This window comes from Camelus dromedarius, chromosome 31 (assembly GCF_036321535.1).
Source record: "Camelus dromedarius isolate mCamDro1 chromosome 31, mCamDro1.pat, whole genome shotgun sequence".
Lineage (NCBI taxonomy): Eukaryota > Metazoa > Chordata > Mammalia > Artiodactyla > Camelidae > Camelus > Camelus dromedarius.
The window spans coordinates 14,231,070-14,249,501 of NC_087466.1; the positions used below are offsets into that span (position 1 = coordinate 14,231,070).

General features: G+C 45.1%; 1 protein-coding gene and 1 non-coding gene across 5 annotated transcripts in view; both read right to left on the minus strand.

Moving 5' to 3' along the window:
* VSIG10 (V-set and immunoglobulin domain containing 10) overlaps nt 1-12,432 on the minus strand; it is a 34,766-nt gene extending 22,334 nt beyond the window's left edge. The window contains exons 1-3 of one of the 4 annotated variants that reach the window (XR_010378580.1): nt 11,942-12,424; nt 11,499-11,603; nt 5,544-5,825 (exon numbers count right to left, since the gene is read on the minus strand). Coding sequence is in view for 3 of the 4 variants with exons in the window: in XM_031442825.2 (XP_031298685.2) it covers nt 5,544-5,825; nt 11,499-11,603; nt 11,942-12,086 (532 nt within the window). In the remaining variant the exon portion in view is untranslated. Of the gene's footprint in view, nt 1-5,543; nt 5,826-11,498; nt 11,604-11,941 lie in introns of all 4 variants that reach the window. The other 3 variants (XM_031442825.2, XM_031442822.2, XM_064481176.1) reach the window with 3 other exon arrangements.
* A 5,584-nt stretch (nt 12,433-18,016) lies between these two features.
* Nucleotides 18,017-18,089, minus strand: TRNAL-AAG (transfer RNA leucine (anticodon AAG)). Its single transcript has one exon. It is a non-coding gene; the product is annotated as a tRNA-Leu (tRNA).
* Nucleotides 18,090-18,432: the final 343 nt, after the last annotated feature.

Here is an 18,432-nt window from a genome sequence, read left to right on the forward strand (position 1 = left end):
CTTAAGTGTTTAATCAATACAATTCATACAACTCATTATCAAAAACCCAAACAACCTGATTATAAAATGGGCAGAGGAAATAAGTAGACATTTATCCAAAGAAGACATACAGATGGCCAACAGGAACATGAAAAGGTGCTCACCATCACTAATCATCAGAGAAATGCAAATCAAAACCACAATGAGATATCACCTCACACCTGTCAGAATAGCTATTACTAAATAGACAACAAATAACATTGGAAAGGATGTGGAGAAAAGGGAACACTTGTGCACTGATGGTGGGAATGTAAATTGGTGTAGCCACTATAGAAGACAGTACGGAGATGCCTCAAAAAATTAAAAATAGAACTGTCATACAATCCAGCAATTCTACTCCTGGGTATTTATCTGAAGAAAATGAGAACACTAATTAGAAAAGATACGTGCACCCCAGTGTTCACAGCAGCATTATTTACAATAGCTAAGATATGGAAGCAGCCTAAGTGCCCATCAATAGATGAATGGATAAAGAAAATGTGGCATATATATACAATGGAATACAACTCAGTCATAAAAAAGGATGAAATCTTGCCATTTGTGACAATATGGATGTACCTAGAGGGTATTATGCTAAGTGAAATAAGTCAGACAAAGACAAATACTGTATGATTTCACTTTTATGTGGAATCTAAAAAACAAGACACATGAACAAACATAACAAAACAGAAATAAACATAGATCCAGAGAACAAACTGGTAGTTAGTTGCCAGGGGGAGGAAGGGGGCAGACGAAGAAATGGGCGAAAGGAGGTTAAGAGGTACAAACTTTCAGTCACAAAATAAATGAGTCAGATATGAAATGTACAGTGTGGGGAATACAGTCAATAATTATGGAATGTCTCTGTGTAGTGACAGGTTATAACTAGACTTACTGTGGTCATCATTTCGAAATGTATAGTAATACCAAATCACTGTGATGTGTATCAGGAACTAACACAGTGTTGTCGGTCAGTTATACTTCAAAAACAAACACACAAACAAACTCATAAAAAAAGAGATCAGATCTGTGGTTACCAGAGGTGGGAGGAGGGAGAACTGGATGAAGGTATAAAGTTCTAGTTTTAAGATAAATAAATACTAGAGATGTAATGCACAACATGACAAATATAATGAACACGGCTGTATGCTATATATAAAAGTTAAGGGAGTGAATCTTAAGAGTTCTGGGAGGGATGAATTAGGAGTTTGGGATTACAGATACAAACTACTATATATAAAGGAGATAAACAACAGGGTCCTATTGTGTAGCACAGGGAACTATAGTCAATATCTTGCAATAAGCTTATAATGAAAAAGAATATATAAACATATCTATGTATAAATGAACCACTATGCTGTACACCTGAAACTAACACAACATTGTAAATCTATTGTACTTAAACAGCAACATCAACAAAAAAGAGTTCTCATCTCAGGGGAAAATTTGGGTTTTTTTTATTTAACTTTGTCTCTATGTGAATGAGGGATGCTCACTAAACTCACTGTGATCATCATTTCTCACTCCATGGAAGTCAAATCATGATGCTGTACACCTTACACTGATACAATGCTGTGTGCCAATTATATCTCAATAAAACTGGAAGAAAAAAAATGTTTTAAACAAACAAAAAAAACACCAAAGTAGCTTACAGATAACAACTTGTCACATCTCAGAATTCTTTTCCCTAACTTCCAAGGCCATGTTAGAATGTTTCCAAACTCTTCTCCTTAAGAGACTAAGTTATCAACCACCTCCGCAGAAAGACGGGAAACACAAGATCTGGGCACGCAGAGTCCTTGACCCACAGCAAGTCTTGTTCAAAAAGCCCAGAAGCACTGATGGCTGGGAACTGGAGATGCATTTTTCCCACAGGAATCCCCCCACCTGCTGAACCAGGTGATGGAGGTAACATGCGCCAAGGGCATACCACGTGCCCAAGTCTGTGTGAAGGCTGTGCGTGCCGACCTCCTGAACGTGTGCAGGGGATCTGTGCCTAGATTCCACCATGATATCACGGATGATAAAACTAAGGCTGCAGGAGTTACAGTGACTTCCCCAAAGTCACAAAGACAACGGCAGGACCTGTGTTTGAACCCAGGCAGCGGGGCCTCTGAGTGTATGCTCTCAGCCATGCAGCAACACCACTGCCCTCCCAGAAGTCCTGGTTGGGTCAAGCTTAGGCCATTTTCCCAAATCTTCTAGGCAGAAATGAGGGCTGAGCTCCAATCTGAGATGCCAAGGCCTCCCCTTCAGCCACTGTCTGAGGGGCAGGTAGGGGCTCCCTGGTGCCGGAAAGGGTCTAGTGTTGGCCTGGGATTCTCCTGGAATGGGAGCAAGGCCTGAGATTCCAGAGGGCTCTGGTGTATGTGAAACCAGAGGACAGCTGTGCTTTGGACTGAGAGTTTGTATCCTGCCCCCAGATTCATATGCTGAAGTCTTTCCCCAGTGTGATGGTACCTGGAGGTGGGGCCTTGGGTGATTAAGTCATGAGGGTCGAGCCCTCATGAATGAGATTAGGGCCCTCATAAGGAGAGACCCCACAGAGCTTGCTTCTTCTCTCTCTGTTCTCCACCAAGGAGAGAAGGCATCTGTCAACCAGAAAGCAGGCCCTCACTGAACACTGGATCTGCCGGCACCTTGATTTTGGACTTCCCAGCCTCCAGAACAGTGGGGAACAAATGTTTGTTGTTTAAACCAACCAGTCTGCTATTTTTGTTACAGCAACCCAAACTGACTAAGACAGCCTGTGTTCTGTTTTCACAAACAAGCCCTACACCAGTCGGGGACCCCCTGTGTTTCCAAACAAGTAAGTTTCCATAACACAAATCACAGCCCAGTAACTCAGGAAGCCCAAAGCGCCATTTGAGTTTAGTGATTTTTTTTTTTAAATATAAGTTCACTTTCATAAGAAGGTCTTGCATTTATCTACCTAAGGGCAATAATGAAATAAATCCATCCTCCAATAGACTTAGCCAATGATTAATAAGTCAGTGTCAGATAAAATCATCATAAACCAGAGAGAGCAACGTTAAAAAAAAAAGTTGTAATGCCATCTTACTCCTCTGTGGTCAAACAAAAACATTCGTTGACAACGTTGACATAAAGGAATTATTAATTACCGTTGGGCAGCTGGACTGAGGGAGGCTCCTACCCATGGGCTCAGGGGTGAGAATCAATCAGAACTGGACCAAACTGGGTGACATTTTTTTGATACACCCACATTCATTCCTGGCCATTCAGCAATTCATCCACGGCCTCTCCAGACACAAAAACATTGTATGCACAAATTCCATAAGCCTTGAGAGTTGGCGGAAACCTCAGAAACTATCCAAAAATCTGGACGTGTCCTGGAAGCCTCTCTTTCCTTCATTCTCCCCCTTCTGATCTGCCAGCAAGTCTTGCTGGTCTACATCCAAAATATTTTCAAACCTGCACATTTTCACCAAAGTCAGTGCTACTACCTTGATTCTGGCCACCAACATCTTGTACCTCCAACTGGCTCTCCTGATTTTTTTTTTACCAGTTTTTCTTGAGACCACACACATACATTCTCCATGTGTAATTCAAATGATACCACACCCCTGCTTGCTTCCAGCTCCAGGAGTTTCTCCTGCACCCAGAATAAAATCCCAATTTTTTACCAGGTGTTATTAGTGTTCGGGGGCTGCCTGAACAAAGTACCACAAACTAGATGGCTTAAAACAACAGAAATGGATTCTACCACTGTTCTGGAGGCCAGAAGTTTGAAGTCAAGGTGCCAGAAGGGCCATTCTCCCTCCAAAGGCTCTAGGAGAGAATCCTTCCCTGTCTCTTCCCGGCTTCTGGCGGTGGCGTCAATCTCTGGCGTCCCTTTGCTTGTAGCTACACTACTCCAATCTCCACCTTTGTCACTGTACGAGGTCCTCCCTGTGTCTGTGTCTTTGCATGCACTTTCCTCTTCTTACAAGGACCCCAGTCCATTTTAATTAGGGCCCACCCCAATGCCCTCATCTTAAGTTGATTATATCTGCCAAGACCCTACTTCCAAATAAGGTCACATTCACAGGTACCAGGGGTTAGGATTTCAACGTATCTTTTCAGGGGACATCGTGCAACCCACAACACCAGTCCTACCCAGCCCCACACGGTCTGGCCCTGCCCCACTATCTCACACGTCCTGCCCTCTCACACGGGGCTCCCCCCACACCAGCCTTCTCCTTATCCTCACATGTAGCATGTTCAACCATCCTGCACTAGTTCACTTTCTGCCTGGATCCCTCTCTCTTCTCTTTGAGTGACTGGCACCTATGTACCATTCAGCTTCAATGTCACTCCCTCCAAAAGCTGCTCTCTGACCCCTCCAATGGAAGGTCTTTCAGGAAATCACATCACCCCATCTCAGTTCTCTGCACAGCACATGTCACCTGCCTGATGAATCTGTTTATCTGCTTATTGTCTGTCTTCCCCCACTAAGATGTCAGCTCCACACAGGCAGGACCTTCTCTGTCCTGTTCACTCCTGTGGCCCAGTGCCTAGAACAGTGCCTGGCATCAGGCTCTCAAATAAGACATATTGACTAAAGGAGTGAGTAAGTTATTTTGTAGGTGAGGAAATCAGGGAGCTATAAAGTGATCAGATGCATATTTCTACTCAACTACACACCCTGGATACAGAATGTGGGGCCAGGGAGTAAATATTTTCGGCTCTGCAGGACATACAATCCATGTCATCACAGCCACTCAGCTCTGCTGCTGTAGCACTGAAGGCAGTCAGAGATAATATTTGAATGGATGAGTGTGGCTGTGTTCAAATAAAACCTTATTTATGATACTGAAATTTGAATTTCATATCATTTTCATATCACAAATATTCTTCTTCTGGTATTTTGCTCAACTGTTAAAAATGTAAAAAGAATTTGTTGCTTGCAGGCCATACAAAAATAGGCAATGGGCTAGAAATGGCCCACAGGCTATAACTGGCCAACCCTTGCTCTAAATTAATGTGTCTATATCAACAGACATGATAGACTGATCTAGGAAAGGCAGCAGTAATAGTAGCTCAAACCAAGCCCTGTACTTAGCACTACAGTGTAAGAGCATGTACCTGGTAAGGGATGCAACGTACTATCCCCCATCAACAAATAAGAAGAACTTCAGCTCAGAGAGGTTAAGCTACTTACTCAAGTGACCTAGGCTTAGGATAGGAGCTCAGCCAGTATGATTATGTTATACTCTGACTTTGTTGTATAATAAAATGAGCTTAAAAGCCAGGCTGATATTAACAAGATAAAAGTCATGGCTTACTACTATGCCGGGAGCCTTTTCCAGCACTTTATATAGATAAACTGGCGTCTATTCCTCACAGCAGTTCTGTGAGGCAAGACTTTTCTTTCATCCTCATTTTACAGATGAAGAAATAGAGATGAGAGAGGTCACTCAGCTTGCAAGTGGCAGAGCCCAGAATGAAACCCAGGCTGTTGACCCCAAAGCCCTCCTGGGTCCAAGGCCCTGAGTCCAGCCTCAGTCCCCTCCCACCACACTTACTGGCCACCTGCAGCCACACTCGGAACCACCGAGTCTCGTTCAGGACCTCCTGGCAGGTGTAGTTCCCCTCATCCTGCAGGCTCAGTGCATTGATGTGCAGGGAGCTGGCATTCACCAGAGAGAAGCGCGGCTCGGCTGGCGGGAGGCTGGAATTGGACGACAGGAGGAAGACAGGCTCCGAGTCATTCCGATACCAGGTCACTAGGCCCCTCGGTCCCGAGATGTTGCCACAGTGCAGCGTGATGTTCTCGTGAACTTCTCCGATGATGGCTGCCTCCAACCCTGTATGAGGAAAGGTCAGGCTGTGACTACCTTTCCTGATCTCTGAGCAACTTCCCTCTTTGCACAGTGCCTCTGCATTAAGTTTTTTTTTTAAATCCAGGCGTGTGTTTTTAAGATGCAGTAACACGCAGAGCCCCACCCTGCCAGGATCATTAGCCAGTACCTGCAGTAATGAACTTGTGGTGGTATGCAACTGCAAAGAGCCCGAGTAACCCCTCCCCTCACTGGCCATGCCCTGCATGATGTCACTCCCCAGAGCTCTCCCACTCTGACTCCGGCTTGGCCACGTGATTTGCCCTGGCGGATATAGTGTTAGCAAATGTGGTGTAAACAGAGGCTTAAAAAGCACTAATGTAACTGGGCTGGCTCACTGTCACCTTCTGCCACCATCCTGAGAAGGACATGCCTAAGTTTGGTCTATACCTACATGGTACAGACCCTAGTTGTCTCCATCCTCCTCCCAGCTGTGGCCATTCTGGATCAGCCTTCAGCCACTCAGTCAGTGCCCATACGTGTGAGTGAGCGCAGGCAAGATCAGTAGAGCCAACTGACCAACCACCCCAGGCCCTTGAGCAAAAAGCACTCATTGCCATTTTGTGAAGGTTTGTTACACAGCATTATCGTGGCAATAAATAACTTATACAGAACCCGACTGGTTTTATTTGCCTAGAAATCCAGAAGGGTGGGAGGAAAAGGCTTTGTCTTTGTTCCCTCTTCCCTGCTGCTCTCTGTGTCTCTCTCCACTTCAGGTCCAATGCAAGACCTCTCGGCAGCTCACAGTGGGGACACTGGGGCATGCTCTGTGTTAGGCACTAGGGAGCCACTGATGGGCAAAACAGAGGATCTGCAGGATCTCACAGTCTAGTGCAGAAAACAGACAATAAACTGGCACTTATAATGCAGTGTGATAAATTACATGATAGGGGCTCAGAGAAGGAGCCCCTGAGTCCAGCTGGGATTTTTGTCAGTGAAGCCTTCCTCCAGGATGCCACTCAGATCTGATGGACAAGAAGGAATTATTCAGGTAGAGATGAAGCTGGGGTTCCCAGGCAGAAGGAAAAGCCCAGATAAGTAGCAGCATTGTTAGAAATACAAATTACCAGGTCCCACCCCAGAACATCTAAATCAGAAACCAGGGGTAGGGGTAGGAGGTAGCACTCTGCATTTTAACAAGCCTTCCAGGTGATCCTGACACTCACTCAAAACTGACAAATGCTAAGGGCAATTGATTTGACATAAGACTGCCACCAGGTAACAAGAAGCAATGCAGAGAAGTGTTGCAATTTTCCAGCCCCTCCACAATCAGCACCCAGATATAAAGGGGCCACAGGCACAAGAACAATGGGCAGAACCTGTTAGGAGTCTTTTATTCACAATGTCACATTCAGTAGATGAGAAAAATGTGACGCAAAGCAGGGAAGTGGGCTGGCCCAAAGTCCTACAATGACAAGGTAGCAGCTGGGACTAGAATCTAGATTTCTCATTATCCTCCAAACAGTTTTTTCCCACCACACCAGAAGTTTTCAAAGTATGTGAATATATTGGCATTTTGTGAAAGATGATATTTCATTACCAAATAAACTGCTTTTAACAGTGGTATTGGAACAATTGGATATTCACATACAAAGGCATGAAGTTGGACCCCATTCCTCACACCAGATATAAAAATTAACTCAAAATGGACCATAGATCTACATGTAAGATCTACAACTATAAAATGCTTAGGAAAATAACAAAAGAATAAATCTTTGGGACTTTGAGTTAAGTAGCGTTTTCTTAGATGCACTAAAAACACAAGTAACAAAAGAAAAATGGATCAATTGGATTTCATAGAAATTAAAAACTTTTGCATTGCAAAGGACACCATCAAGAAAGTGAAAAGACAACCCACAGACTGGGAGAAAATATTTGCAAATCACATCTGAGAAGGGATTGGCATCCAGCATATATAAAGAACTCTCACAACTCAACAATAAGACAAAGAGTACAATTTAAAAACGAGCAAAGGATTTGAACACACATTTCTTCAAAAGATACACAAAGGAAAAATAAACACATGAAAAGATGCTCATCCCTAGTCACTAGGGAAATGCAAATCAAAACCACAATAAGATACCTGACACTTCACACCTGCTAGAATGACTAAAATCAAAGACAGTGACAAGTGTTGGCAAAGATGTGAAGAAACTGGAACCGTTTTACATTGTTGGTAGAATTTTTCAATGGTGCAGCTACATCGGAAAACAGTTTGGCATCTCCTCACAAGGGTAAAGTTACCATATGACTCAGCAATTCCACTCCTAGGTGTATACCCAAGAGAAAGAAAACCATATCTACACAAAAGCGTATATATGCAGGCTCACAGCAGCATTATTCATAATAGCCGAAAGGTGGAAACAGCCCAAATGCCCATCAACCAATGAATGGATACATAAAATGTGTTCTATCCATCCAATGGGAATATTATTTGGCCATAAAAAGGAATGAAGTACATGCTACAGCATGGATGAATCTTGAAAACACTGTGTGAAGTGAAAGAAGGCAATCATAAAAGACAACATATTGTGTGATTCCATTTATATGAAATGCTCAAATAGGCATATCTATGGAGACAGAAAAGTAGATTAGCAGTTGTCTAGGGGAAAGTGGCTCCTCTCGGGGCAGGGGCGGGGAGTGGGGAGTGACTGTTAATGCTTAAATAGAGGGCTTCTTTTTATGGTGATGAAAATATTCTGGAATTAATTAGTAGTGATAACTGCACAATCTTGTGAATATACTAAACACCACTGAATTGTACACTTTGAAAGAGTGAATTTTATGGTATATAAACATCTCAATCAGGTGGTTATATAAAAAAAATTAACAAACTGCTACCTGCCTCTGGAACTTCTTCCCTTTTACAAAAGAAAGAGTAACTGTTTTCTGTATTTGGCCTTCTGTCTGGTTAGAAGGCTCATCTGAAAGCTCAGAAGCCAGCCCGGAGCCACGGATGTCTCAACTCTCTCCTCATTTTGGCCACACCATTCTCAAGAGCCAGAGGAACATGAAAACAAAACAAACAAAAACAAAAACCAACAAAAACAACAACAACAAAAACAAAGAACCTAAGCCACTTGCTACAAGGCAGAGAATATCACCCGATGTTAGAGATTCCAAAACAGCAAGAAATGCCTTCAAATAATCACTTTAAAAAGCGAGTGAGATTTTTAAACAATTTGGCGTGGGTACGCAAGTTCTCAGGGCCAGTCCCACAAAGGAGGGCAGAACTGTAGAACTACAGATTCAGCAAGGGGTGTTTGTGACCTGCCCCTTCCCAGGCTCCTTGGCAAAAGAATAAAAAGACTTGGAAAAGCCCTGGTAAAACTTTAGTCTTGGAACTTGAGCTAACATCGTCTTCTCCTCCAAGGAGTAGAATGGCATAACCACAAAAGAAACCATTTTAAGGCATTTCACTTCTCCTCCTGGCTTTGCTCACTTCATTCTTTTTAACCACTGAAGCTGAAGGTGACCTTGGCGATCCTTCCATCCTGAGATGTGGCAGTCCTGAGGGCTGAGTTAAAGACGAGCCAGGCTGAATAGGGGCTCAGTGGAGAAGAATACAGGCATCAATTAGTGATGTCTAACATGGACAAGGAATGGGTAGCCCCTGAGGATGCACTAGGTCCTGACTTGATCATCTTAAACCCTCTCACTTTATAATTGAGAAAACTGAGGTTCAGAAAGCTTAAGTGACTTACTTAAGGTCCCACACAAGCCACGGGGAGAGCTGGGACTGCCATTCAGGTCTTCAGGGCTCCAGGTCACAGAAGTTTACTCTGGTCTCCCCAGAGGGTGAGACAGTAAGACATAGTAAGTTTGTGTTACTTGAAGCCATCCACAGGGTGTCCAGAGGGTCCCCTAAGGTCCTCCAACCTTAACTTCAGAACATGGACCAAAGGAGGGAGCAATATAAACAACCATTTCTCAATGCTGCACCCACATTATCATTTACAGAGCTGAGATTGTACCCAAACATTTATTTATTTTTTTTCCTAACAACTTTTCCCCAAGAATGACCTGAGGTTTACAATCTGAGGTGACAGTGAGGACATGAACATTGTCCGGAGTTAAGGGACAGGAGAAAGACAATTTTTACCCCCAAGACAACTCCCGAATTGAAAAAGAAAGAATAAAACTACATCAAGGAGGGAAGCCCCAGGTACTGTATGGAACAGTGAACTTGGCCTGGGCATCAAACTAACTGGGCATGGCAGTGGATGAAGCATCCCTGCGTGGTGAGCTGCAGCCAACCTAAAAGCCAGTTCATTCCACTATGATGATTTCAACCCAGGGTTGGGTTCCGATCATATTCACAGTGCAGTAAACACTGCAGACAGCTGGGGAGAGGGGAATACACAGTCACTTTTAACTTTCAGGGACGGCCAATTGGAGACTGTGTGTTAAGCTCCTCCCCCCAGCACAGTGACCACTAAGTCAAATGCCTGGAGGGGCCAGCAGGTAATATCCATGAGTGCAGTGAGCCAGGGGTAAGTACTACAACAGGGAGAGGGGGGAACAAGTTTGGAGTCACCTGCCCTAGACGAAAGTGGGTGACCACTGCTCAGTTCCTGAGCTGCCAGATCTTCAGATTTTTCCAGCTAAACTAGAAATCTAGCTTATAGGAAATTTTACTGTTCTTAAATAATTGTTAAAAACAAAACAAAATAAAAACTTGTGAGAGCCTAACAGGAACTTTTGGCACTTGCTGCTAGGAAGCTCGGGGTGGGGGGAGCAATTCCTCTAACAATCTACAAGAGATCAATCAGCTAGGTGTGCTGGGCTGGGTAACACAGAAAATAGGACTCTGCAAGAATCCTGGCAAACCACATCTCCTTTCCCTGCACTTGAGTCCTCTCTCTGCCTGTCACACTACCCTGTACACAAAGACAGGCTTTTACTGGTGAATTAAATTCAAAAATATTTTTTCAATCTTTTAAAAAATTCTGTATGTTTTTGTAAGCAATCCTCTATTCTTTATTGTTACAAGGTAGAGCACAGATGAAGCATTTAAGACTTTTTGCCAATCATGTCAGTAAGAGGTCATGTCAAGTGCAGGGGAAGCTTTCTGTAAGTCTGAAATTTTTTCAAAATAAAAATGTTGTTTTGTTTTGTTTTGTTTTAAGTGGAGAAAAGCACAACTGTGCACAAGTCCACACAGGTCGGCTAGCAGGAGTGTGTAGGGGAAATCCACAGGTTACAGGTGCAAAGCGAGCTCAACCTTGGGCTGAGGGAGGAGAGGGAAACAGAAGCCTGGAGTTTGAGAACCAGCGCAGCAACGTAAAACCGGAACGCGAATTTACACCCGACGCTTAAAAAAACAAAAAATAAAAATAAACACTTTCCTTCCTTTTCAATTTTCCCAACTTCAACGTCCCAGAGTTTCCCATCACCTCTCCGCAGGACCTTTGCAACCAAGAGGGTGGGGATGTCTTGTCCTCCATCAAGTGCCCGGGAAAATTCCTTCCTGCAAAAAGCCGAGCTGTGGGCAGAAAACTCAAGACCTTCCCGGGGCGACTTCGGGGCCGCGGCCACAACTGGATCCGGCGGAGTCGGAGAGAATTCGGTCCCTGCCTCTCCCCTCCCCACCGCTGCTGGGCAAAACTCGACTTTCCCCTCCAGACTGCGGCCCCTTACCTGCGGCGACCCAGCGGGCCAGGAGCGCCCCGAGGAAGACGAGGACCTGGGGTTCGGGCGCCCGGACGCCTGCGGCCATCTCGCCCCAGATGAGGGAAGGGACCCCTTGGGAAAAGCAGACTCCGGCTCAGCTGGGGGTGTGCCTCCCCCAGGACCCCGGCCGCTGGGGTACTAAGAGCTCCTCCCAGGCCCTCGGAACGACAGAGTAGCTCCACTTTCCGCAGCCCCCAGGAAGGATGCTTGGGGTGAGCCCGACGTCCGGGGCTGGCAGCTGCGCTGGGCTCCGAGCGCGATTCCCTCTCCCGAGCGCCCGGCCCGGGGTGGGAGGGCGCACCCGGGAGCACCCCGCCCCCTGCGCCCGCCACCCACTCCCGCTCGCTGAAAACAACAGGAGCCGGGCTCCCTCCCGCCTCCCATCCAGGCGGGAGCCCAACTTCCTCTACCTTGGCCGGGGAGGAGGGCTTTATGTAAAGGGCGCACTCCGGGGCGCGCCGAGTCGAGTCCAGGCCGGCCGGGGGAGGAGCACCGAGGCTGGTCCCTCCCCGAGCCCACTCCGCCCGGGACGGCAGCCGTCAGTCGCGGGGACATCTGGGCCGGGCAGAACCCTGCAGCTGCCACAGGACGGCACCCCTGCCCCGGCCCTCAGGCTGCTCCCTGCCGGGTGCTCCGGCTGCAGCACCCGGAGGAGCGTCGCGAGCTGGAGGGGCCCGCTGCCAAGCTGCAGCATTCAGGGTCCCCTCGGCTTAGCTGTTCTAGGGGTTCTCATTTGTTTCCCTGTGCTCCGGGCGGACGCCAGGTCCGCCATCGCTGCCTTTCTCTACCCTTTGCAGAAGGCAGGCAAGTCGAGATACAGCAGGAGAAAGATGATCCCTTAGACCTTCCAGCCCAGAGCAGCCACGAGACTCTGGTCGTCCGGTTCACTGGCTGAGCCCACACAGTAAGAGCGAGAGGGCCCAGGGGTCAGCGGAACTGCGTTTTTTCTTTATAGTTCCCCCACCCCCATCCAGTCTGATTCCCGGAGAGCTGCATTCCCGGGCTAAAATCCCCCTCTTCCTGCCACACCCCCATCCCATCCTTCTGTCCTAGGGAAAACATGGTTGTGATATTCTCAGGAAGAGCTGAGCCTTGAAACAGCCCTACCAGAAACTTCCTCTTAAAAAAAAACAAAAACAAAACTGTAATTAATATAGTGAAATATTAACTGTAAACTGTAGGCGGTGGACAGATGAATGTTCCCATCCTTTCGACGTTTCTACGTTTGAAATTTCCCCCCACACTTCATCATAAAATGTTGGGGGGAAAACAAAAAAACGCTATTGAGAAAAACATTCGGTCTGATGCCCAAAGTCTCGTGATTGAAATACCTCTTCCATGAGGAAATCCTCTTGAAACCAATTTTTTAAAAAAAGTTTGTCTTGCCAGATGAACTGAGCCATAAAGTTGCACAGTTCCTTTTTCTCATCTTTTGCTCAGTGATTTCAGCCAGCTCCTGACAGGTTTCCTCTTTCCCTTTTGTTTTTGTTTTTCATCTTTTACTTTGTGATGGAAAGTAAAGTCTGTCCTGGACACACCGAGTCCTGTATTCCCAGGGCCTGGCACCTCAGTTACCACCCAATATATACTTGTTAAATAAACAAATGAAAGTTCACTGGTTTTTGATATTGCAGCTCTTCAAGCTTTTCTGGCAAACACCTCACATCCTCTCCTGAAATTAACAAAATCAGTAAGTGGCAAGTTTTCAGCTAAGGGTCTGGAATTTTCTTTGACCCTGGTGGTGCCTCACAGGGGTACTTGCTCAGAGCAGGCCCTCCTAAGTATATTTGCTGAATCAAATGTCCGGTTCTTAAGCCCAGTTCTCCACTCCTAGAATGACCAACCTCTTACACGAAGTTTTACTACACTGATTGCGGCACCTCACATCTGCATGGCTGGGGTCTTTTTCTAAAGCCACTTTAGAAACTTAATCTCACTGGGCCCTCCCTACAACACTTGGACCTAAGGAATCAATCAATCCCATTTTACAAAAGAGAAACCTGCAGCCAAGAGGTTAAGCTTCAAGTCACAAAGCCGGTTGGTGGTAAAGCCAGGACTGGAACCCATGTCTGTCTGACTCCAATTCCTGCCAAACAAAGCTCCAATCTTGTCACTTCTACAAAGGCTCCCATGGTCTTGTTAACTTGAAAGAAAAATGCACAATGTAAAAGTTATGGGTTAAGTTTCATTCGGAGACCTTACTGAGAAACACAGCCACAGAGATACTCTCTCAATTAGCTCTGAGGAACCGCTCAAAGAGGTGAGGGAGGAGCCAGGATGTATATGAATTTTTTTGCTGGGAAAAACATGTATTCAAGCATCAAAAGATTACTGCTAGTCACGAAGTACAGACCTCTCAAGTTAATGATTTTAGTGTTTTTCTGTGAATGGGAGGATGCAAGAATCTGGGGTCATTTGAAATTTTTCCTTAGATATGCATCTGAACTATCAAGGGGCCTGTATATCCAAAGCACAGAATGTTTCTGTTTCTCTCCACCCTGAATTCCCCTGAGGGGGCACCACTGCAGTATTTTTTCCTCAGTCTGGATGCTTTGGGTATCACCAGGCCAGCAGACATGGGTGTCCTCTGAGAGGGTTCAAAGGAAGCCTCCAGGCCACTCAGTGTGGGACAGAGCTGACCCACCCTCTCTGGTTGGAGTTAAGGCTGTGGCTGATTCTGAGACAGGATATGCCTTTAGGAAAGGCCCTGCCCGAACATCTACTTGTGTTTCAGTGGAAAATGCCCTGCCTAGAATAGTGACCAGTGAGTTGGAGGTTCACGTGGAGTCTCTAGCAAAGTAAGGGTATTTCAAAGCCCCAGTTTCACTATCTGCACCTAATAGTCAGTATTCACCTCATGGGGCTACCCTGAAGATAAAGTGAGTTGACTTGTACAAAGGGATTCAAAAGCCTTTAAGGCATCGCTTTGGGGTCTGTCATTTGAGATGCACCCTGACAGAGCCTGTCAGGACTCCTAAATCCCACAATTAGATGTGAAACACGGGCTCAAACACTTCTTTGCTCAGGCTGCTACACATGGCTGTTTTTGTTTTGTTTTGTTCTGTTTTATTTCCACCTTCCATGAATTGAAAAAACTGACTCTGTGTTAACTACCTTATGTACATTCAACCATTGACTCCTCCCTGAAAGGTAGGCATTTTCATTCCCAATTGCCAGATGGCTCAGAGAGGCCAATTTACATTACACTTAAATGGGGGACTCTGGATTCGAACCCAGGGCTGAAGTGGTGTCATCTTGATCAGTCTTGGTGAGAGGGATGGGAATGGGGCTCCTGCCTGACACTGCAGCCAGTGCTCCTGCAGCCTGGGTCTCTGGAGCCATCAAGCCACCTATTATTTCTGCCCCACGACTCCTCATGTCATGTCCCCTCCCTAGAGGTAGTGCTGAAAGGTTTCTTAGCAACAACCTGCTTCTGTGTTCAACCTAGAGACATTCTCCTGGGGGCTCAGAAAGGGCGGGCCAGTTGAGAAGAGCTGGGGTAAAAGCCTGGCCCTTCAGGGCCAGCTCTGGACCCTTCACTTCAAGAAATACTAAGAGGTAGATGACAAAATCCTACCCATGCTTTCTTGGATGGGTCTCGGACCCACAGACTGGCACCCCAAAGACCAGGACAACAAAATCAACCTGGCTCCTTCTCTGGAGAATAAAGCCTACTAAACTTTCCCCAAACACTACCTTCTCCTACCTCCCCCGCTGCCTTCTGCCCAGAAGAAAAGAACTGAGGGGCAGATTCTGTAGCAAGAATGTTCCAAGTCAGGTGACGTTCCAAAAAGAAGCTGGCAGGATGAGATGGTACCATGGAAAAGAGAGAGTTGTAGAATCCATCTATTTTTGACCAAAGCCCGGCCTCTCCTATCTGGACTCAAGACTGAGAGGGTGAAGTTTGGTGTCTCCGAGTGACAAAGAGCCACGGGACTTGGAAGGTAGGTCCATCCCCAGAAGGTAAAATGCTGCTTACTGAGGGATCAAGAAAGTGACCATCCAGTCCTCTGAGAAATAGGCAGGGGGATGCTCACTCACCCTAAGGGATAAGAGCAGGCCAGGGGTGTGTTGGTAAATGTTCAACCGCAGACTCTAGGCTGGAGGCAGTGGGGCGTAATTGTAGTGTCTGCCAGTTTCCATGGTGTAAATGTTTCCACTGTTGCCAGTTATAAGCTGTCATTGTGAAGTTACTGACCCACAGGCACAGCCAGCTCTCCAGAGCCAGTACCACTGGAACAGCCCACTTTCCCCCATGAGACAACTCCAAGGTGGGAAACTTGAAAGGATTACCAAGGAGGAGACCTGCTAGGAGCCAGTTGTACCAAATGACTCACATAGAAAACACTTTTCCATCAGACTCCTGTTCTCAGAGCTCATGTTCACCCACTGAGAGCACATGCTGGCCAACATAAATGTTATCTCCCCAACTCCAAATTGGGACGTATGGATTGATAAGCACAAATGTATTGAATGTACGGGGATAGAGGAATTTACTTAGTAAACTAGGATCTCCTGAGAAACTTTGGATGAAGCATTTTCCTGAAACTGTCACACTTCTTTTTTTTTAGATAAGCATTTACTTTGTTCCTAATTGGAAACATAGCAACTCATTTTAGAATAATTAAAAAAACAAAAATAGAAGATAAAATACAACCATAACCCACCTAGAAGTAACCACAATCATCACTAGAAATTTCTAGTCCTTTCTGTTGAGTTCCAATGTGTGTTTTTTTGTTTGTTTTTATAAAGTTGTGATGACATTTTAACCAGAGTTTTCATTCCTGCTTTTTCCCTTAACTTTATATTAAAAGTATACATTTATGTTTCTGACAACTAACCAGTTGTTTTAACTGGAAAACTTATAAGATACTAATGGTCAAAGAAAAAAATCCGAATGTACCCGGCAGATACTGTGCTATGGGAAGCAGCCAATCAAAAAGAACAAACACTGTCTGGTACCACTTATTGAGAGGCACCGAATGCCGTCAAATTCCTAGAGATGGAAAGGAGAATGATGGTTGTCAGACAGGTTGAGGGAGAAACAGGGAGACGTTTAATCTGTCTGTCATTTTGATTTTGCAAGACACAGCATTCTGGAGATGGATGGTGATGATGGTGGCACAACGATGTGAATGTATTTAACACCACTGAACCATACACTTAAAAAAAGTTAAGATGTAGAGGGGAGGGTATAGCTCAGTGGTAGAGTGCACGCCTAGCACACACGAGGTCCTGGGTGCAATCCCCAGTACCTCCATCAAAAATAAATAAACAAACCTAATCTCCTCCCCCCTTAAACAAACCCACCCCCCCAAAAAGATTAAGATGGTAAATTTTATGTTATACGTATTTTACCACAATTTTTTTTATGCAGAAGAAAATGCAAAAGTGAAAAAACAATGATGGGGAAAATGATACATTTATGGGACAGAAACAGAGATGCTTCATTGGTGTTTGTAAATGAAAAAGTAAATCAAACAACAACAAAAAAATCCAAACCATTTTATAACAAAATTGTATCTTGAAAGTGAGCCATCTGCCTACCTCCCCCAGGCCCCAGTCCTCTTCCCCGGGGACAACCAAACTCTGAAGATGATAATCTTTGCTGGTTACCTACTATGCACCGTGGGAATATTATACACCCATTAACACTTGTGTTTTCAAAGTTTATGTAATGATAGAGGATCCATCTATTGTGATTACCCAGGTGTGTGAAGTGCAATGAGAGTTTTTTTCAACATGACTATTGACGTAGGGTTCACATACCGTAAATTCCCCCATTGAAAGCATACAATTCAGTGGTTTTTAGTATAGCCACAGAGTTGTCCAGCCATCACCACAATCAATTTTAGACTTTTTCACCCCTAAAAGAAACCCCTTACCTTTTAAAGCTATCACCCTCAACTCCCTGTACCCCCAGCCCCCAGCGCCGGCAACCATTAATCTACTCTCTGTCTCAATGGATTTGCCTATTGTGGGCATTTCATAGAAATCAAATCAAACAGTATACGTTGTGACTGGTTGCTTTCACTTAATATAATGATTTCAAGGTTCATCCATGTCATGGCAGGTATCAGTATCTCCTTTCTTTTCATGGTGGAATTATATTCCAGTGTATAGAGATACCTCATGGTGTTTATCCATTCATCACTTGATGGACGTTCAATAAATATTTAAGCCAGTAAGGGACTCAGAGAACTTGGGGCACTTCTTTTGTAGTTTCCTTTCCCTTAACCATCATTCCACTCATGTCTTCTGGAAAGTAATTGTTCTTACTTTCCTTGATGCCCTACTGTGAGCAGACTGGCATTTTATAAAAGCCTGCCTCTCTTTACTTAGATTGGGTTCTCTGTGTACCAAGGCACCTGCCTGGAATGCGGTCAAGTAGCATGTCTAGTTTGCTTGCTTTGTTTAAGATTTTCTCTTTTTTTTAAAGAGATTTTGGGGGAGAGGGGTAATTATGTTTGTTTGTTTGTTTTTAGAGGAGGCACTGGGGATTGAACCCAGGACCTGTGCACCTTAAGCACGCACTCTACCACTTGAGCTATACCCTCCCCCATCACGTAGAGTTTTATGCCCTTATTTTTCCTTTTTTCCAAAGATTCAGTCAAACTCCTTTGGCTGTGTAGCCAGGAATTCCTAACCTTTTGAGATCCCAGTATCTGATCATCGTTTGCTTCAATTCTTTCTCCCATCCCTGCAAAAGTCCACTCTCATTTCTCAAAGACAAGTGTGTTAAACTGACTTCCACTCTAAGACTTCTGCCTCCCCTGTCCTGGGGAACTTAGTCTCGCTGAACTGGCAGCGACATGGTAACTACCAGCATCCTGGCTTTTCCAGCTGATGGCTGACTTCTTGCGAGCTTTTGAGAAAGTTCTCTCATAACAGATACTATTTG